The sequence below is a fragment of the Pholis gunnellus genome (genome assembly GCF_910591455.1).
Source record: "Pholis gunnellus genome assembly, chromosome: 8".
Taxonomy (NCBI): domain Eukaryota; kingdom Metazoa; phylum Chordata; class Actinopteri; order Perciformes; family Pholidae; genus Pholis; species Pholis gunnellus.
The window spans coordinates 27,051,982-27,073,937 of NC_136534.1; the positions used below are offsets into that span (position 1 = coordinate 27,051,982).

Consider the following 21,956-nt stretch of genomic DNA (forward strand, 5'->3'; position numbering starts at 1 on the left):
GACTCTGGTGCTAGTCTACAGGTTCAGACTCTGGTGCTAGCCTACAGGTTCAGACTCTGGTGCTAGTCTACAGGTTCAGACTCTGGTGCTAGCCTACAGGTTCAGACTCTGGTGCTAGTCTACAGGTTCAGACTCTGGTGCTAGCCTACAGGTTCAGACTCTGGTGCTAGCCTACAGGTTCAGACTCTGGTGCTAGTCTACAGGTTCAGACTCTGGTGCTAGCCTACAGGTTCAGACTCTGGTGCTAGCCTACAGGTTCAGACTCTGGTGCTAGTCTACAGGTTCAGACTCTGGTGCTAGCCTACAGGTTCAGACTCTGGTGCTAGTCTACAGGTTCAGACTCTGGTGCTAGTCTACAGGTTCAGACTCTGGTGCTAGTCTACAGGTTCAGACTCTGGTGCTAGCCTACAGGTTCAGACTCTGGTGCTAGCCTACAGGTTCAGACTCTGGTGCTAGTCTACAGGGCAGTGAAAGGAACAGCTCCTTCCTGTCTCCAGGCCATGGTCTAGCCCTACACCCCCCCCGACCACTTGGCTCTGCTGCCTCGGGGCGATCGGTTCCCCGTCGCTCAGAGGTCCCTGCGGCCGATGGACCCGGTCTCTGTTCTCTGTCCTGGCCCCACGATGGTGGAATGAACTCCCCACTGACGTCAGGACAGCAGAGTCGCTGCCCATCTTCCATCAGGCTGAAGACTCACCTCTTCATGAAGCTCTACCCTGAGCCTTCCTCTCAGCACTGGTTGTGTTCATGCTAGTGTGTTTCTGTACGTCTGCTCTGGTTTCTGCTCTGAGATGTTTAAAGGAGATGAACTCATGACTTCTGGTGACGAGTAGTTCTGTTGAACACTATGTTGAACACACTTATTGTAAGTTGCTTTGGATAAAAGCGTCTGCTGAATGACTGTAATGTGATGTAGTGTAAATAACTTCTGTGGGGTGTCGGATGGAGGTGTGGCCTCAAATGGAGGCGTGGCCCTGTTCAGCCTATCAAAGTCCCTCCTCTCGTGTGTTTCAGCTCGGGGCAAGAACTTCCTCCTCTTCCTGTTTGTGTCGATGCTGCTGACTGGTCCTCTCCACAACATCTTAGAAAACACGGAGCGAGCTGCTGCCAGTCTGATGTGTGGCGCCGAGCTGGCAGCCAATCAGACACAGGAACTGATGCAGAGGGCAGCCACGCCCCTTTTATGTAAGTAACCACTTACACAATCACTACAAAATACTGAAAAATACTGTTAATACTACTGTTAATATACTGCTGTTAATACAACTGTTAATACTACTACTAATACTATTGTTAATACTATTGTTAATACTAATGTTAATACTATTGTAAATACTAATGTTAATACTATTGTAAATACTAATGTTAATACTACTGCTAATACTACTGTTAATACTAATGTTAATACTATTGTAAATACTAATGTTATTGGTTAGTATTACTGTTAGCACTGTCAATATTACTATTATTACTACTGTTATTAGTATTGTTAATAGTTAATACTTGTTTTAATACTATTGTTAATACTGTTAATACAAGTGTTAATGGTGACTAATACTGCTAGTGCTGTAAATTCTACTGTTAATATTACAGTTGATACTGCTGTTAATACTGCTGTTAATACTGTAAAAACAACCACTAAACCCCAGGGTTAGACCTGGACAGATAGATAATACATTAGTACATTGGAGAGAAAAAGGAATAACAGCGTATCGTAGCATCATGTACACTCAGAGGGAAAAACTCAAAGGAGAATTTAATTTACCTGTTCAGATAATTACAGCTAAGACATTTATATGATACAGAAATTAAAAAAGGAGTTTCATCAGAAGGTAATGAAGTGATTGAAGTGTTGACCGGTGCACAAACAAACTGTACAGAAACACTCGATATGTAGAACTGAACGTTGAGCTGTGGAAGAGTGATCGGCATTCCATGTGTAGAACACAACAAACACCCACCAGCTCAGAAGACGGAGGAGATCATTACACCCCACATTACACATGAAGTACTGGGTAAAGAGCAGCCGTGCTGGAGACCGTGTGGGCGGATGAGTGCTCACCACTCACACATTCTCTGCTCATGTATGAAAACACAATCATTCTGGGACAGAGGTGTTCAGACTCTGGAGGAGAACCTAAACTACAAGATTCCCAGAGACCCGGGTTGTGTACCTGGGACTGATACCGGGCGACATAATCCAGAAGATCACAAGGAGCTGGATGAACAGTGACGCTCCGTGTCCAGCACAGCGGCTGGTAGAGGAAATATACGGACTCTTTATCTCAGGATCAAAGCAGAGATCTGCACACAAGAGGAGAGGAGCGTTCTCAGCTGGTCTGACAAGAACAGATCAACGTTCGTAAAGAGTGAATGTGACCCGTGACCCCCTTTGACTTTATCTTTACTTTACTTTATTTTTACTTTACTTTATTTTTACTTTTGTCTATTTTTATTTTTGTCATTAAGGATGTTTTGTTGTGATTTTTGTTCAGTGAAACAGCAACTGAAAAAACACTAATAATTACTATAATAACTGTTAGTGATAGTAGTATTATAAATAATATAATTACTATTCATTTTGTAGAGATTTTTAGTTAATTATTACGATTATTATGATTATGATTATGATTTTTAAATATGTATCGATGATCGTGTGTATTTGCAGCTGCGTTAAACAGCATCAGAGAGATCAGCAGCAACGTTCACGCTGCAGCAGGACGAGTTCAGGACTTCATCCACACGCTGACCGACAGCGTCCGCCATGTTGGTGAGTTTAGTACGAAGATAAATCCATCGAGGCCGTCGCCTCCCAGTCATCCAATCAATTTCATTCAGTTGTTGAAATGTGATAGTTAGTTACCTAGTCATGGAGCCTGGCAGTGCACACAGAGAGACAAATAAATTAAAATGTATTAATTTATAAGATACGTGTATAAAGACAGAGAGAGGCAAAATTGACCAGTCAGCATTTATTTAGTTCTTTGTTTATTTGAGGGACAGCGTGTGAGCCTGCTGACGGTGTAATCCACTTTAATATCCTCTTTAATGGCAGCAGCTGGAATAATGACTTGACAAGATTATTTCATATCATCTGAGCCCACGAATCAATCAACACCCGGGAACAACGTTATCTCACACATTAGTCATTTCCCTCAATACATTATTATCTCACTGTTATGTGGTGCTTGAGGAGTTTATTTGGTCCTTGAGAAGGTTGGTTTGTTCTCACTAAAATAAATTAATATTTATTCACAACATAGAATAAAAGTAAATATTTTGTATCAAACAGAGTGATGTAGTGCAGCCATGACCTCTGACCTCTGACTCTGCAGCTCGCACTCTGAGGAACGTCCTCCACTTCCTGGTGGACATCGGCGACGTGTGTAACGCCAAACTGGGCTCTCCGTACAGGAAGTGCCGGACGGTGTTCGCCGAGGCTCGAGCCGACTGCTCCGACCTGCTGGGGGAGTTCAACTTCCTGTGTGACATCGTGGACGGCTTCCTGCCGCTCTGCGGCCTCGCCCGCGGTGCGTTCACTTCCACTTTCAGTCCTGATATTCATCTTTCAAACGAATTTAATAAAAGTATGTGTCTGTTTCAGCCGGCGAGCTCTTCTGCACCATCCCCTCCTACATCGCCAGCCATCTGAAGAAACGTCTGGCAGCTCGTAAGTTTATTATTTCTGACGTTTTTAACCTTTGTTGACAACCTTCATCCTACTGCTGTCCTCCTTCAGCCACAGTTGCAGCGTTTGAGCGAATGAAGCAGGAGTTTGACTTCAACATCTCGGCCTCGGTGAGCTTTGACCTGGACACCAACAGCAGCCGCTCTCTGCAGCAGGTAGCTCAGGACATCATGGCGGACGTTTCTTCAGATCTGCGGGTGTTTCAGAAGCTGAGCGACCCGCTGGCGTACGGCGGCCTCGTCCTGCTCGTCTACTCCTTCCTGAAGTCAGGACTCCCGCTTAAGTTTACTTCAACTACACGCTTCACTTTACTTCATCTACAAACTTCAATTAACTTCAACTACACGCTTCACTTTACTTCATCTACACGCTTCAGTTTACTTCATCTACAAACTTCAGTTTACTTCAACTACACGCTTCAGTTAACTTCATCTACACGCTTCAGTTTACTTCATCTACACGCTTCAGTTTACTTCATCTACACGCTTCAGTTTACTTCATCTACACGCTTCAGTTTACTTCATCTACACGCTTCAGTTTACTTCATCTACACGCTTCAGTTTACTTCATCTACACGCTTCAGTTTACTTCATCTACACGCTTCAGTTAACTTCATCTACACGCTTCAGTTTACTTCATCTACACGCTTCAGTTTACTTCATCTACACGCTTCAGTTTACTTCATCTACACGCTTCAGTTTACTTCATCTACACGCTTCAGTTTACTTCATCTACACGCTTCAGTTTACTTCATCTACAAACTTCAGTTTACTTCAACTACACGCTTCAGTTAACTTCATCTACACGCTTCAGTTTACTTCATCTACACGCTTCACTTTACTTCATCTACAAACTTCAATTAACTTCAACTACACGCTTCAGTTTACTTCATCTACAAACTTCAGTTTACTTCAACTACACGCTTCAGTTAACTTCATCTACACGCTTCAGTTTACTTCATCTACACGCTTCAGTTAACTTCATCTACACGCTTCAGTTTACTTCATCTACACGCTTCAGTTTACTTCATCTACACGCTTCAGTTTACTTCATCTACACGCTTCACTTTACTTCATCTACACGCTTCAGTTTACTTCATCTACACGCTTCAGTTTACTTCTTCCACATGCTTCAGTTCACCCCTTAGCCCCTAACATGCAAACATTAGCATGATACAAGTTTGTGTGTGTTTGTGTGTGTGTGTGCAGGGCGATGAGGTACAGACGCAGGTATCTTCGTGAGCTCGACTTTGATAACGTCTTCATCAGCGCTCAGTTCATAGAGCTCAACCAACAGGTGACCTCGGGGGGCGGGGCCTCAGTCCTGCCAATCACGGGCAGGGAGGCCAAGACCTACATCACTCCACGTCAGTACGTGTGTGTGTGTGTGTGTGTGTGTGTGTGTGTGTGTGTGTGTGTGTGTGTGTGTGTGTGTGTGTGTGTGTGTGTGTGTGTGTGTGTGTGTGTGTGTGTGTGTGTGTGTGTGTGTGTGTGTGTGTGTGTGTGTGTGTATGTGTGTGTGTGTCATCTCTCTGATGGTTGGTTTTAGCTGATAATGAATGATGTCATCACGTTACCTGCAGTGTCGTGTTACCTGACGTTCCGGGAGCGGCGGGCGGTGATGGTGGGCGTGGTCTCGGTCCTCAGACACCTGGTGATGGGCGGCCTGCTGGTGGCGCTGGACTTCCTGGTGTTCTGGATGCTGGATCAGGTGCACCACCAGGTGAAGGGGGACATCGTGGCCAGAGGTGAGACGCCCCCCCCCCCCCCCCCCCCCCCCCGAATATATTAAATATAAGGCTGGGAATGAGCGGCAGTAAACCACGGTAACACCCATGTCCCATCAGCCCCGGTCACGGTGGCGGTGCAGGTGAACGGATCCGGTTATGCCTCGGACATCTTCAAAGACGTCGTGACTTCGTTTAACATCCTACAGCGAGAAAACGTCACCGTGATCAGCAGGAAGTGTCTGCTGGAGCCGTCAGAGCCGGATTACATCACCTGCTTCACCCTGGGTGAGATCAAACAGGATGGAACTGACCAATAGGGGAACTATATGAACTCCATCCTTCATTGAAGTTTCACCGATGTAACGTACATCCGTGAACCCAATAGGAAGTCGGCCATTTTGAATTTGAGGTCCCTGTTTTTTTTACCATTTCCAGGTAAAGCTGAACTTTAACGAACTCCTACAGACTGAATCAGAACGTCTTAAAATATGTTCAGGACAATCACAGGTCATCCAACCTCAGCTGCAGGTGTTGTGATGTCTCCTCTGGTTCTCACTGGTTCTGGTTTGTGTTGCAGGGTTCCTGCTGGGTTTGGCTCTGCTGGTCTCTCTGACCGGGGGATTCGTGCAGCGCTGCAGACGACTCATCTGTGCTGCTTATTACCCAGAGAGAGAGCTGGTACACACACACACACACACACACACACACACACACACACACACACACACACACACATATACACACACACACACACACACACACACACACACACACACACACACACACACACACACACGGATATAAAATCATAAACTTAGTTGATCATAAAAACATTTGTCTTTGACATCACTTTGTTTTATGAAGTATTTAGATCCTTTACACAATACTGTAAAAATACTACAGTAGTACTTTGTGCTCACAAACCTCTTCATATTTACCTGAATGAACGATGTAACTCTGACCTCATGACACTGAGGATCAGGTGACATGTATCCGGAGGAGGAGCCTCCTGTAAGCCCCGCCCCCTCCTATGTTATTATTTTTTTAGACAGACAGACTGATATCAGAGAGGAAGAATAGGAGCAGCTGTGGGTGGAAGGTCACAGAGAAGAGAGGCATGTGAGGAATCTGCAGAATGAGAGGATGCAGGTCTGAGCGGGTCCACCTGAGACCTGCAGAGTCTGAGAGACCCAGACTCACGATAAAAACACGCTTCAGTGTACTTCATCCACACGCTTCAGTGTACTTCATCCACACGCTGCAGTGTACTTCATCCACACGCTTCAGTGTACTTCATCCACACGCTGCAGTGTACTTCATCCACACGCTGCAGTGTACTTCATCCACACGCTGCAGTGTACTTCATCCACACGCTGCAGTGTACTTCATCTACACGCTGCAGTGTACTTCATCCACACGCTGCAGTGTACTTCATCTACACGCTTCAGTGTACTTCATCTACACGCTTCAGTGTACTTCATCCACACGCTGCAGTGTACTTCATCCACACGCTTCAGTGTACTTCATCCACACGCTGCAGTGTACTTCATCCACACGCTTCAGTGTACTTCATCCACACGCTTCAGTGTACTTCATCCACACGCTTCAGTGTACTTCATCCACACGCTTCAGTGTACTTCATCCACACGCTTCAGTGTACTTCATCCACACGCTGCAGTGTACTTCATCCACACGCTGCAGTGTACTTCATCCACACGCTTCAGTGTACTTCATCTACACGCTGCAGTGTACTTCATCCACACGCTTCAGTGTACTTCATCCACACGCTGCAGTGTACTTCATCCACACGCTTCAGTGTACTTCATCCACACGCTTCAGTGTACTTCATCCACACGCTTCAGTGTACTTCATCTACACGCTTCAGTGTACTTCATCCACACGCTTCAGTGTACTTCATCCACACGCTGCAGTGTACTTCATCCACACGCTTCAGTGTACTTCATCTACACGCTTCAATGTACTTCATCCACACGCTTCAGTGTACTTCATCCACACGCTGCAGTGTACTTCATCTACACGCTTCAGTGTACTTCATCTACACGCTTCAGTGTACTTCATCCACACGCTGCAGTGTACTTCATCTACACGCTTCAGTGTACTTCATCTACACGCTTCAGTGTACTTCATCCACACGCTGCAGTGTACTTCATCCACACGCTTCAGTGTACTTCAGTGTGTCGCTGTTCTCATTCTCATAGGAGAGGATCCAGTTCCTCCGGCAGCAGATCCTGGATCAGAGGAGGGAGGTGGGGAGCGCCCTGAGGCGGTCTGCAACCAGGAGCCGAGCTGACGGAGGAGGAGGAGGAGGAGGAGGAGGAGGAGGAGGAGGAGGAGGAGGGAGTCGCCTTCAGGCTCTCCTGCTGCGGTATAAACCAGACTTTAGTGTTTAGAACATTCACTAAAGTACTGCACTTAAAGTACAATATGAGGTACTTGTACTTACCTTGAGTATTTCTACCTCTACTCCACTAATCTGACCGCTTTGGTTTGTTTACAGATTAATATTTTCACACAAATCATATGAAGATTTTATCAAATGTGATGTTTAGTTATAAATTAAACAATTTATACAAATACAGCTGAAACCAAAAGTCTGTTAATAAATTAGTTAATTGACAGAAAATGATTGTGAAGCTACTTTGATTAGTGGTGTGACGGTTATTTATGATCCGTACTGATCCCCCTCACAGTTTAACGTTAACCATCAGAGTGTAAATAAAGTTTAACGTTAACCATCAGAGTGTAAATAAAGTTTAACATTAACCATCAGAGTGTAAATAAAGTTTAACGTTAACCATCAGAGTGTAAATAAAGTTTAACATTAACCATCAGAGTGTAAATAAAGTTTAACGTTAACCATCAGTGTAAATAAAGTTTAACATTAACCATCAGAGTGTAAATAAAGTTTAACGTTAACCATCAGAGTGTAAATAAAGTTTAACATTAACCATCAGAGTGTAAATAAAGTTTAACGTTAACCATCAGAGTGTAAATAAAGTTTAACGTTAACCATCAGAGTGTAAATAAAGTTTAACGTTAACCATCAGAGTGTAAATAAAGTTTAACGTTAACCATCAGAGTGTAAATAAAGTTTAAACGTTAACCATCAGAGTGTAAATAAAGTTTAACGTTAACCATCAGAGTGTAAATAAAGTTTAACGTTAACCATCAGAGTGTAAATAAAGTTTAACATTAACCATCAGAGTGTAAATAAAGTTTTACCGTTAACCATCAGAGTGTAAATAAAGTTTAACGTTAACCATCAGAGTGTAAATAAAGTTTAACGTTAACCATCAGAGTGTAAATAAAGTTTTACCGTTAACCATCAGAGTGTAAATAAAGTTTAACGTTAACCATCAGAGTGTAAATAAAGTTTAACGTTAACCATCAGAGTGTAAATAAAGTTTTACCGTTAACCATCAGAGTGTAAATAAAGTTTAACGTTAACCATCAGAGTGTAAATAAAGTTTAACGTTAACCATCAGAGTGTAAATAAAGTTTAACGTTAACCATCAGAGTATAAATAAAGTTTAACGTTAACCATCAGTGTAAATAAAGTTTAACGTTAACCATCAGAGTGTAAATAAAGTTTTACTGACTCAGTAGAACTTGTGTTTCTAGTCTCTGATCATGTTTCATTGTAAACAACCAATCAGAAAAAAGCTAGTAACGTTAGCAGCACCGCTAACGGCTAACAGGTTCACTTCAGTGACATCATGATGCCTTCAGGCTCTGCTCAGTGAACATGAGTACTGGCTGAAGGTACATCATAACGTTATCATGATGTGTTCACATGTAGTCTGTAAAATGTAGTTTTGGTGATGAACTTGAATGAATCCAGTAGTTTGAAGGAGACCGACTGACGTGTTTTTGTGGCACAAAGTTGGTTCTGAATGAAATGTGTGTGTGTGTCTCAGGCTACCTGGAGGGGTTCACCTGTCTCACCTGCTGTGTCGGCCGTCAGTCAGCTGTCTGTCCTGCGGAGAGGTGGTGAGACAGGAGGACAACATGGCCGCCTGTGACGTCCCAGAGTGTCCAGGTAGTACCTTGATTACATATCGATGATGTCATTAACCGTCATGTAATCACGGACCAATCAGGTGGAGAGTATTTATATTTCTGAACGGAGCTTTTATTGTGAAAGTCTGCTTGTATGTATTGTATGGATACGTCTAACATTAGAGAACTCAACGATTATATTTCACCTCATTATTGTAGAAGCTGCTTGTGACGATGAGAGAGGAAATATGAGTTAACCTTTATTTAACCTGTGTGTGTGTGTGTGTGTGTGTGTGTGTGTGTGTGTGTGTGTGTGTGTGTGTGTGTGTGTGTGTGTGTGTGTGTGTGTGTGTGTGTGTGTGTGTGTGTGTGTGTGTGTGTGTGTGTGCTCTCTGTTGTTGACTCAGCTGAAGACAAATAACAGACTGTAACTGTAGCTGAACACTGACCTGAGGCCAGTTAACCCTTCAGTGTCCGCTGTCATCCCGCCACTAAAAGACGTTATTTTAACGCCTGAAGCTGAACACGACATGTGTTCACTCTGAAAAGAACTTAAAGCTGAATGAATATACTGTCTGAGAGAAGCTTTATGTGCAACCTGTGGAGGGTTTGAGGTTCCAGCTGACAGCAGGCAGAGATAAAACCTGTTGTTTTCTTTAACATTTAAACTCACTTTGTTCTAAAGCTCTAATCGATTCCAGATTACATTTCTTTAATATCTAAACCACCAGTTTCTGTGAACCGAGGATGTGTCGACGTTTTGCATTCGGTCAGAACAAGTGAAGCAGCACAACTAGCCTCCGTTATTGAAAGTTACAAGATATTATAACGAGTATAACAAGCGAGGGAGTGAATGAAGGGAAGGAGGAGGGATGGATGGGTCAAAGTAACACAAGGTGAGACCAATAGTTAACGCTTCCTAACACGTGTTCAGTAAAGTTACATAAAGTCAGCAAGGGGCGTTGTAGTTTATTTACAGTATACGTTACGTTTCTAGGTTACATTGCTATGGTTTTTACGTAATATTGTTCTGTTATATAGTTACGTTATATTGTTACGTTAAGTTGTTACGTTAAGTTGTTACGTAACCGTGTTACGTTATATCGTTACGTTAAGTTGTTATGGTTGTTAAGTAACCTTATTACGTTATATTAAGTTAAGTTGTTACGTAACCTTGTTATGTTATATCGTTACGTTAAGTTGTTAAGTAACCTTATTACGTTATATCGTTACGTTAAGTTGAAATGATTCTGACGGTCTCTGTAACGTTCTGGGCGTATGGATACAATAAATGTTGAAGAAGAAATAGTTCCAAAGTGTATCTGTGTGGTGTTTATGGGACACGACGAGTCGATGAAATGTTTAAACGTGTAAATGTGCTCTAATGACTTCCTGTTTATTATGAAAATGTTGTTTTTTTTAAATTCAGGAGGTTGTGACAATATTTTATAAATGCATTTTAACTTTAAAGCCACATCATTATTATTTTTCATAAACGTCGTTCCACAACGCTGCTCTGTTTCATATTTGATGAAACAGAGAGTTCATATTCCACATCCTGTCCTCCACACACACTGCTTTTTACGAGCTGCTGTCTTGTTTTTGCAGGCGTGTACTGTCGGCCATGTTTCCACAGTTTGGGAAACAGGTGTGTCGTCTGCACGCGACCTCTGACCTTCCAGGAAGACGGCGAGGAGGAGTTGTGAGCGTTACAGTCATCTATCCAACTTATATATTCAGACTCAATGAGGCTGAATCATATTAATCCAGAAACATTTTACTGATCAATCAATACGGTTACTTTAAGTTCTTTAAGTACATTTTGCTGATAATACTTACAAACTGTTACTTATTACGTAACCAACTGATGATTCTGAGAAGAAAACTGAAACACATTTCAAACCTAATCAATAAAAGTGATTTCTGATTGAGACGTCGTTTCCCTCAGTGACTCCAGTGATGACGAGCAGCTGAACTCAAAGAGGAAGAACATCGGGGCAACGAGCCGAAGACGCTGGAACAGAACGAGAGCGAGGACGGCGGAGGACGGAGAAGAGAGCGACGTCAGTGTCGACTCTGAGCTCAGGTGAGCTGCAGAGACACTGAAGCCCCGTTAACACAGAGCGTTATCTAGAACATCAGAGCTTTAACAGACTAACAGTTCACATCAGAGGAAGGCTGAACGCTGACTCATTGGTTTGCTTTCTTTGAAAAGTACAAATGTAAACAACGAGAAAGACGCACTCAGCAGGGATCACATCTGCACCAGCTGTGTCTGCAACAACCTCAGCTGTGTGAATGACTCCGAGGAGCCGTAAAACACAATTCAAACTCAAAAACAAGCGGTGACGTACGCAAGCAGCTAGCGCTGCACGACTCATCACGTTTTAATCGCGATCACGATTTTGGCTGCCACAATTAAATGAGCATGATCGTCGCGATATTGACGTTTCAAATGCTCCGCTACAGATCAAATCAAGCGCTTCATCAACTAACAGTCAGCCGAGGTGGGAGGAGTCATGCTCCTCCTGCAGCGCAGCCTCAACACAAGTTGTGTCTGCAGAGACTCTGCTGTCAGTAGAAGAGCAGCGACAGCAGAGCAGACGGTCACGGTGTCTGTGAAAGGGAAATCCTAAATAGCTGGAATGTAGCACAACATGGAAGTGAAGGCAGCGCTCTGTTGATCTAATTTTGGGTAAAAAGTATTGATATATTTTACTTATATTTTCTTCCTGTGAGATGCACGGTGATGAGGAGTCTGATGCAGAGACGTGTGCGTTAGCCAGAATGTAGCACAACAATGCTAGTGGAAGCTGTGTTCGTGTTCATTTAAACGTTAAAATTAATGAATACTCGTGATAAATAATCGTGATCTCAATATTGATCAAAGAAATCGTGATTATGATTTTGTCCGTAATCGTGCAGCCCGACAAGCAACGAGCTCAAAGTCATCGTCAACGGCCGAGTGTCGGCGACGTACTCAGCAGAGTGTTCGGTAGCTTCGTTAGCTTCGTTAGCCGTCATCCAAACACTCCAAAACAATGAGAGCTGTGCTCCTCTGTGGGCGACGTACTCATCACCTCACACATTAACATGTGAGTCACTTACACATTAACAACATGTGAGTCAACACAACCACCAGAGGTCCAGCAGCACGACAGCACACAACATGTGATGCAGTCTGCTGACGCACAATATGACACACTACGATGCTCACTCACTCACTCATACTCTCACTCACTCACTCACTCACTCACTCACTCACTCACTCACTCACTCACTCACTCACACTCACTCACTCACTCACTCACAGTTCTCCTGCCTGAGATCATATTGACTAAGCTGCAGCAGATTTGGAGGTTTAACTTGCAGAACATCTGGTTTTTCCCACCCTGCCTGCTGTCAGTGAAGCAGACGTGACGTACCAGAACCGACCCGGGTCGGACGACAGCGACTCCTCCGTCTGCTCCGCCACCGTGCCGAAAACCAGTAGCCTGCGGGACCAGAGTCTTCAAACCGTCGTCATACATGGACCGAACTGTCTTTAGGACCCCCCAGGATCCTCCAGAACCCTCCAGGACCCAGTCCCCAGGATCCTGATCCAGAACGATCTGTTAGTTTGAGCAGAGGGTTCACTTTGTAATTAAAGTTATTAAAGCATGACATTTAAAATTTAAATCTGATTAATTTACAGCATAAAGACAAAAAACACTGAACTCCATTTCCTGGCTTCTTCTGGAGCTTTCAACAGGATCTCAGTCTTCTTCAGCTGAATGTCGTATAAACAACACGTATTGAAGGTATTGCTAACAATGCTAGCCATGTCTGCTAAATGCTACAGCTATGCTAACAATGCTAGCCATGTCTGCTAAATGCTACAGCCATGCTAACAATGCTAGCCATGTCTGCTAAATGCTACAGCCATGCTAACAATGCTAGCCATGTCTGCTAAATGCTACAGCCATGCTAACAATGCTAGCCGTGTTAGCCATACAAGTGTGTCAACTCACAACAGTTCAGTTATCCTGTTTATATACAGGTATACAGTATTTATATATGTAAATATTATGCAAAACTACATTTGAATACATTCACAGTCTCAGTTCATTTGAATTGTACCCGTCTACTACCTGTGGCTCTCACCGCCACTTTCCCATCATGCATTGCTGTTTAACCCACTTCACTGATAACATTGTGACTTCCTGCTATCAGCTGTTATCTTCAGTACAAATACACAAATCCTGCATTCAAAATTTTACTCAAATAAAAGTACAGTATCAGCATTCAAAAATACTTCAAGTAAAAGTACTCATTATACAGAATAATATCTATTATAATTATGCATGTGTTCATGATTATGTTTAATGTTTATATAATCTATAATACATCATTTATTAGTTGATTATATATTTTATTAATAATGTAAATATGTAAAGTTATTAAATAACTATGGAGTGAAAAGTACAATATTTACCTCTGAGAAGTATGTAGGAGTAAATATAAATACTCTAAAGTACAAGTACCTCAAAGATGTACTCAGATGTACTAGAATGAATGAATGTACTTTTGTTACTGATTAACATTGAACCAGCAGACTGTACTGGTCCGTGTGTGTGTGTGTGTGTGTGTGTGTGTGTGTGTGTGTGTGTGTGTGTGTGTGTGTGTGTGTGTGTGTGTGTGTGTGTGTGTGTGTGTGTGTGTGTGTGTGTGTGTGTGTGTGTGTGTGTGCGTGCGTGTGTGTGTGCGCAGTGGGAGGACTCCACAGCTCGAGTATAAACTGGTCTTCACTTCCTCTCAGCAGGAAACACGCGAGTCTTCTCTTTGTCGGTCTCGTGAGTTTTCGGAGCTTGTTTTTTTTTTGGGCGACCAAACTGCACAGATGGCGACTAAGGTAAGCTGATCGATCACATATCGAGGAGGAGGAGGAGGAGGAGGAGGATAAAAAGCTCTTTAAACACAGACAGTTAATCATGTTTGTGTTTCTATTAAACTGTCCATGTCTGACACGCGACCCGCTAATAAAGTTCATTTAAATCGACCGTCTCAGTAGAAAACAGCATGGTGCGTTCAAGTACACCGAGGAAGTGCTGTGACACACAATGACTCACTCTGGTCAGCTTTAGAGAAACATTTCATTTAAAAAATGCAGAAGTACTCAGATGGTTTACTGCAGTAAACGTAGTACTATAAGTGTGTACAAATACTCAGTTACAGGTAAAAGTCCTGCCCTCTATAATATAGTTTATTAATAATCTGAATGTGTGAAGAGCTGTCAGATAAATGTGGTGCAGTAGAAGTACAACATCTACCTTGAGCAGTAGTGGAAGTATAATTTCCTCAAAGTTGTACTAAAGTACAGTACTTGAGTAAATGTATTTCCTCTCTGCATTAAATCAGATTTCATATGTTGAGTCACTTCAACAAGCTTATATATGTTTTGTTTAAATGTATGAAAATACAGAAATGCTGCGTTCAAGGTGTTGAGTAGAGCGTCCCGGTTCAGGTCACACCTTCAGCAAACAGACCGCTCACAACAGGAATCCAAAGGAAGCGCTGCTTTTATTCTGAAAGGTCAACAACATGACTTCATTCAAATAAAAGACTTTTGTTAATGTAAACTTATATTTACTTAAATACACTTTTTGTTATTTTTTTTAGCTCGTTTGACGCTCGGCCACGCCCACACTGATGACGTCACACTGATGAAACAGACCATAATGTGGTGTTTGTTTGATTGAAGTTTTATTTAAAATGATGCTCGGGTCTAAATAAACACAGATATTATGAATCTGATCTCAGTGTTTTCATGTTAAACTGATTTCATATTATTTCATTAGTTTATGATATTAGTGACTTCGTGAGTCTCTTATTAGTTTAGATTAATGTAAATATCAACATAAAGAGGAAATGTTCAGGTGATATTTTATGAAAAGTGTCATTTTTGTGCTTTTCTCCTACGAACAGGTTTCATTTTCTGTTTGTTACATGAAAACAGTCTTTTGAAAATTAGCTTAAAATAAACTTTAAAATAACTTTAAACTTTAAAATACTAAAGATCGTCGTTTGAGGTAAAGTAACTGTTACTGAAGTACGCAAGTTAAGTGACTAAAACATCAACATTGATCGCCCTGTGTGAGCTTTTGTGATCTTTATACTTCCTGCTTCACGATTACGTCGTTAACGTGAAATAATTTGTACGAATTACGGAAGATTTTAATACGAACGCTAAAAAGATGTTAATAAAAGTGCTGAACATGAGATTCAGAGTATTTCTGTTGCCTCCAAGCGGCTCTCAACATGGCGACGGCTGAGCTGGTCTCTGGCAGCTAACGGTTGCTAGCAGCGCTAACAGTGCACACTACAGTAACCGCTCGGAATTTCTTAATAACTCACTTTGAAGTTTTCTAGAAGCAAATCTACAAACAATCTTTATTAAATATATATAATAATTATTATAGGTGAGGATGAATGAAGACGGTGTTCGATCGGTTCAACTCCAACTCATCAGTTCTTCATTCCACGAGTGATTGATTACGAACGGATTCCTCACTTTTCATGCGTTTCTCTACAAAAGTCCAGTAACACGTGTTTATTAGTGCTCGTTACATGAAGTCGTTTCAAAATAAACTTCCGTCTTCACAGGAAAATACTTAGTTAGGTTTAGAAAAGATCATAAAATACTTAGTTAGGTTTAGAAAAGATCATAAAATACTTAGTTAGGTTTAGAAAAGATCATAAAATACTTAGTTAGGTTTAGAAAAGATCATAAAATACTTAGTTAGGTTTAGAACACAGTTTCTGTCGTGTACCACAGATTAAACGTCTTTTGGACCCTAAGCCTTTTTTAGGCCTCTTCTCGAAAATTGTAACTCAAACAAAAGAGACTACAATTCTGTAACTACAAGATCTATTTTAAAAGTGTTGATGCTTGAATAACACGAGGGATTGTGAGATTTGATGAGATGAGTAAATATTGTGTATATGTTGCTGGTTAATAGTAGCTGAACACAGCAAACACAGCAAACAGGGAAAATTCGTCTGAAGAAAAAGCACTGTAATTTATTAAATGAGGCCCTGGCTAGCCTACAAACATTCCCAACTCATAGCACAAAGGGTGCAGGTACCTCACAAAAAGATTTGGTGTAAATAAAGTGAAGCAAACCCCAGTTATAGGTGTTTATCTAAAAGAAACATGCCAAATTCTCATTTTCGAACCAGGATTTGCATCTGTTCCATTGTACTTTTATATACTTTATAATTATATATTTCACTTTATTTATCACTCATATTGTACAATCTATCCTAACAGAGCTGTTTGACCCATTGTGACCTCTCATATCTCTCCTGGATGTCTCTGTCTGTTTGTCTGGAGCCCTTGCTCAGGCTCTGCGGGCGGATCTTGTCATGTGACCACTCGTTACAACCAGGTGCTCAAAACGAACACACTTGTGTGTTTCATGAAGTGATTGACAGAATTTTCAGCCAATAAAACTCCAAAACCGTGCAGCGGTCAGCCCCCAAGCCCCAAGCCCCCTGTATGATTCGCCGCCGGCATTCTGACCACCATGTTGGCTCAGATGAACGGAGAAACGCCATTTTAAGTTCCAGACGTAGTCAGTTAGCAGACGAACACATTACTAATATGGAATCATTTAGAATTTCACCGTTTTCGCCCTGAAAACCGACTCAAGGTATGATACAGTTCTAATATTTGGCAGTGTGGGAGTTGTGCTTTCTGTGGCTTGTTGGCTGTAACTCCTGAACGCTTTGACGGAGAGAAGTTTGGACGATACCGTTGAACTCTGTGTGGAATGCTAATGCTGTTAGCTGTGTGATATGCTAAGGGGGAAGCAATGGGCCCAGTTTACGAAGCATTCTCTGAGTAGTTGGTTCGCCGGCTGTGGCGTCAAATGCATGATGTTGTGACGGATCCTCTTAGTTAGTTAGTAGAATAGTTTATAACGGCGTCTGCAGTGTGTGAAATGGTTTACGTGATGAAGTTAAGGAGACTTTTTCCGAAAAAAAAAAAGAAAGTCCATTCTGCGACATTCGGAACCGAGCGGAGACCTTTTGGGCGTCGCTCGGGTCCAAGAGGTTTCAGTATAAAACGAGCATGAAGCTTTGAGGACCATGAATGTCTATGAAGGAACACTTTGACTCGGCTGCTGCTGGAAACAGAAGGCCGGCGGTTCGATAGCCGGATGGTGACGCTGGTCTGGGATCAGCAGATCTTCTGTAGAGTCCGAGCCGCTCTGCAGCCGCCGCCCTGTTTCACAGCAGAGTCCTCAGAGGTCTGATCTCATTCAAACAGCCTGAGGCAGAACAAACAGCTGCTGAGGGGCCCCTCAACACTCCGGGGGCCCCTCAGCATTCTTCTCTGATCGTCTCAGCGTTTTTAAGAGAAACTCCCTGTTTTTGTTTTGTCAAACTTCTCTCAAGTTTCATCTGTTGTGTTCTGGGAGGACGTTTAGCAGACGCTTCATCAGAGGCCAGAAAACCAGAGGATTTAAGGGCCCGGAGCACATTCTGAGGGATTTGATGCCAAATATCTGGATAATGGAACATTAGTTTGAACAAAGTTTGGGATTTCGGTGCTTTATAACCAAAGCCAAGAGTGTAGCTTAAAGATGAAGACATTAAAGATCATATGTTCTGTTTTGGTATTCTTGGTTTCTATTTAATTGTCAAAGTGTTTTTTTTTAAGCAAACTTTTGAAATGTTGCATTAAAAGAATTGAGAATTAGATGTTTTCCATCAGCTGGTTTGAAGTAAAATAAACCACGGACGGTCAGAAGTGGATGCAGTCGTTGTGACGTCACTCATTTATTCGTGGACTGATGTTCTGAAGCCTCGAGTTTGTTCTTGTTTTTTGTGCAACCAGTGAACAGGAAGTGGCTGTATTTGGACGTAGTGACGTAGAGACCTTCATGTGTTAAAGCTGCTTCTCTCCACATGACTCACTCAGTGTTTAGAGAGAGTCCTTGAAATAAGAACAATAACCATCACGGTGAATGAATACGTTCTCACAGAGCACATTCACTAAGTGCACATCTCAGGTACTTGTACTTTACTTGAGTATTTGTATTTTCTGTGGTATTAGTACTTTTACTGAAGATCTGATCCTGAAAGCTTCTCAGTATTTGCATTAAACTACATTTGTCTCCCTGAGCGTTGCTCCTCTGTGATGATTGATGATTGATGATCATAACGAGCGTCTGTGTTCTTGTCTCAGTACTCAGACTTGGAGCTGGCCATCAACACGTTGGTCACAGAGTTTCATGAAGCTGCCGATGACGGACCGACCATGAACGCCACTCAGTTCCAGACCATGATCTCCAAACAGCTGCCGGGGTTCGCTAAGGTCCACCAATCAATCATCAATCAATCATCAATCAATCACCAATCAATCATCAATCAATCATCAATCAATCACCAATCAATCATCAATCAATCATCAATCAATCACCAATCAATCATCAATCAATCACCAATAAATCATCAATCAATCATCAATCAATCATCAATCAATCATCAATCAATCATCAATCAATCATCAATCAATCATCAATCATCAATCAATCATCAATCAATCATCAATCATCAATCAATCATCAATCAATCACCAATCAATCATCAATCAATCATCAATCAATCATCAATCATCAATCAATCTTCAATCAATCATCAATCAATCATCAATCAATCATCAATCAATCATCAATCAATCATCAATCAATCATCAATCAATCATCAATCAATCAACCAATCATCAATCAACCAATCATCAATCAATCAATCATCAATCAATCAATCATCAATCAATCATCAATCATCAATCAATCATCAATCAATCATCAATAACTACCTCAGGCCTCGTGGATCATTAACGCAGCGCTGCACCTGCTTTGCTGGTGTCAATATAGTATAAAATATGAATATAATACACTATTATATATAACACTATAGTATAATATAGTTCATCATAGTATAGTCTATATTATAATATACTACAATGAAATATACCCTGATAAAATATAATGTAATACAGTATATGATATACTATAGTATATATAAATATAATATACTTTAATATAATGTAATATGCTCTAATGATCTATAATATAATTATTCTGTATAATACTAAAGTATAATATATTGTACTATATAATACTATACTAATATGATATAATGTAATATTTTGTCCGTCAGTGTCTCTTTAAATCCTACATGTGTGACATCATTTTATTCTGTTAACTGGTTCCATGTGTAGCGGTGCTGACTCACTTCCTGTTTCCTGTTTGCAGCAAGTGGAGACTGAAGAGGGTCTGAGTCAGGTCCTGGACCAGATGGGGGTCGAGGCCGGTCAGAGCATCTCCTTCGAGAACGTCTGGAGTCTGATCAACAAACTGTCCGTCCAGCTGTTCGACTCCACACACAAGAAGAAGAACATCAGCTGTGGCTGCTACTTGATGTGAGACCTGAGACCACCTGAGACCACCTGAGACCACCTGAGACCACCTGCATTACACCTGAGACCACCTGAGACCACCTGAGACCACCTGCATTACACCTGAGACCACCTGAGATCACCTGAGACCACCTGCATTACACCTGAGACCACCTGAGACCACCTGTATAACAGACACACCTGAGCAGGTACCACCAGACTTATCTGGTGCTGACCAATGGGGGCGCGGCAGAGAGACAGAGAGAGAGAGAGACAGAGAGAGGGAGAGAGAGAGAGACGCACAGAAACAAGAGAAGAAAGGTTTTTTGATGCTCAAAGATTGTTTGTGTCGTAGATGAGTTATTACCTTCACGCCGTCTCATGAGAAACGTAATAAATGAATGAATGAGTGGAATCATTGAAGAAGTAAATGACATTAAAACAACAGAAATACAAAAGATAAAGAAACTGAAATACATAAAAAATGTATCAAAGATTTGAAAAAAGTGAACATTTGTTTGAAATCAAATGATTTTATGCGATTTCTCAGTTTATTGAAACACTTTATTCTTCATTTATTAATGTTTCGATAAGTCGGATACTCTGACTGCATGTTATTAATCAAGATATTTGATACTTCTACACGAGTCACCGTTTTGTAGTTCTCTGTAGTTCTTTGTAGTTCTTTGGTCTCTGAGTATGAAGGTGTGTGTTGTGTTGTGATCGTGATGCTCTTTAATATTTACACTTCTGTCTCAATAAATCATCGTTTGTTTGTTTGAGTCCAGAGTTTACAGAATAAAATATAAAGTGAGAACTTCACTAAAAACACATCAAAGGTTTACCAGCTGTCTGATGTCCTGCAACACCTCTTCAACCTGAGCCTGAAGCAGGAGGAAGTCCCGGTGCTGTGGAAGACGTCGTGCCTGGTTCCAGTTCCTAAGAAGACGACTCCATCTGGCCCCAGCGACTACCGACCGGTTGTCCTCACATCTCATGTGATGAAGGTGCTGGAGAGGCTGGTCTTGGCCCACCTCCGACTACACTTATTACAAATAATCAGCTGTAATAATCAATCACAGTGTGTGTGATTGATTATTACAGCGTATGCGTGTGTGTGTGTCTGTGTGTGTGTGCGTGTGTGTGTGTGTGTGTGTGTGCGTGTGTGTCTCAATAGAAACCTGGATTACAATTCAATTCTATTAATCTCTAATCAATGAAATGTGTTGGATTCCAAACATATATATTTAATCTATGTACAGGTGTTATTTATTCATTAGGGTCCGTGTACGTTTTATTCATCTGTTTTACGTTAATTCGGAAAAAACCCAAATACGTAAATACCACGATGGTATTCTCGTTTTACGTTTCAAACCAAAAACGGGAAAACGGAAATGAGCGGCCGTATTTCCGTTTTTGGTTCTGAATTCAAAAACGGAAAAACCAAAGAAGTCAAATAACGAGCCGGGTTTCGTTTCTGCAAATCCCTTTTTTGTTTTTTCCTTTAAAACGAGACGCAGAGCACAACAGGTAACCCGGAAACAAGAGTATTTCAAAATAAAAGTGAAGGCAATATAATGACCGTATGCAAGAAATGAATGAATAAATACATCTCGGCCGATGAGAGTGTGTTAGCATCAGTAGTTGACTACATGTTGTTTAATATTCATTTATCAATGCACCCAGCAATAATCAACTGTTCCATTAATCGGTGCATTGTTTGATGCAACACAGTTCATGATGTAGTTTAATCAAAGTCATGTTTGTGTTCACAGAGATGTTGCTGTTGCACTGATAGTTGTGTTTCACTGTGTTGTGCTGTTGATTCAGTGAACGCAGAGTGTAGCCTGTAAGGACACACAAAGTAAGTGTTTCTTTCTACCACCAGATGGCAGTAAACGTGTATTTAAACCATAGATTCAGTCCTATTCACCTGTGCCTTTGTTCATTATCTAGTTTATTGATACAGATGTATTTAATGCTGATTATTTCATCTGATATTTGATGTTTATGGTTAATTCACATTAGTTGTATACATCATGTATTCACATGTTATATTTGTGTCATTTAAG

At 41.5% G+C, this 21,956-nt stretch overlaps 2 protein-coding genes across 2 annotated transcripts in view; both read left to right on the plus strand.

Annotated features, from left to right (window-relative positions):
- The window catches only part of dcst2 (DC-STAMP domain containing 2), a gene marked incomplete at both ends in the record, with an annotated part of 16,511 nt that extends 3,526 nt beyond the window's left edge, over positions 1–12,985 (plus strand). Inside the window, 15 exons of the mRNA XM_079164469.1 lie at positions 1,015–1,185; positions 2,669–2,770; positions 3,336–3,530; positions 3,605–3,670; positions 3,740–3,953; positions 4,897–5,054; positions 5,271–5,435; positions 5,535–5,702; positions 5,995–6,095; positions 7,637–7,803; positions 9,356–9,477; positions 11,046–11,139; positions 11,386–11,523; positions 12,363–12,413; positions 12,844–12,985. Of these exons, the coding sequence (XP_079020595.1) occupies positions 1,015–1,185; positions 2,669–2,770; positions 3,336–3,530; positions 3,605–3,670; positions 3,740–3,953; positions 4,897–5,054; positions 5,271–5,435; positions 5,535–5,702; positions 5,995–6,095; positions 7,637–7,803; positions 9,356–9,477; positions 11,046–11,139; positions 11,386–11,523; positions 12,363–12,413; positions 12,844–12,985 (2,054 nt within the window). The remainder of the gene's footprint in view (positions 1–1,014; positions 1,186–2,668; positions 2,771–3,335; positions 3,531–3,604; positions 3,671–3,739; positions 3,954–4,896; positions 5,055–5,270; positions 5,436–5,534; positions 5,703–5,994; positions 6,096–7,636; positions 7,804–9,355; positions 9,478–11,045; positions 11,140–11,385; positions 11,524–12,362; positions 12,414–12,843) is intronic.
- A 1,255-nt stretch (positions 12,986–14,240) lies between these two features.
- s100v1 (S100 calcium binding protein V1) lies at positions 14,241–20,659 on the plus strand. Its single transcript, XM_079165588.1, has 3 exons — positions 14,241–14,328; positions 18,670–18,798; positions 19,742–20,659. Exons 1-3 carry the CDS (start codon positions 14,317–14,319, stop codon positions 19,910–19,912), a joined length of 312 nt encoding a protein of 103 aa, XP_079021714.1. The 5' UTR covers positions 14,241–14,316; the 3' UTR covers positions 19,913–20,659.
- Positions 20,660–21,956: the final 1,297 nt, after the last annotated feature.

What these genes read in the sequence shown, in the direction of transcription:
- s100v1 (XM_079165588.1), top strand. An exon ending in AGCTGCCGGGGTTCGCTAAG is followed by an intron (nt 18,799 to 19,741) that starts GTCCACCAATCA and finishes TCCTGTTTGCAG; the next exon opens with CAAGTGGAGACTGAAGAGGG.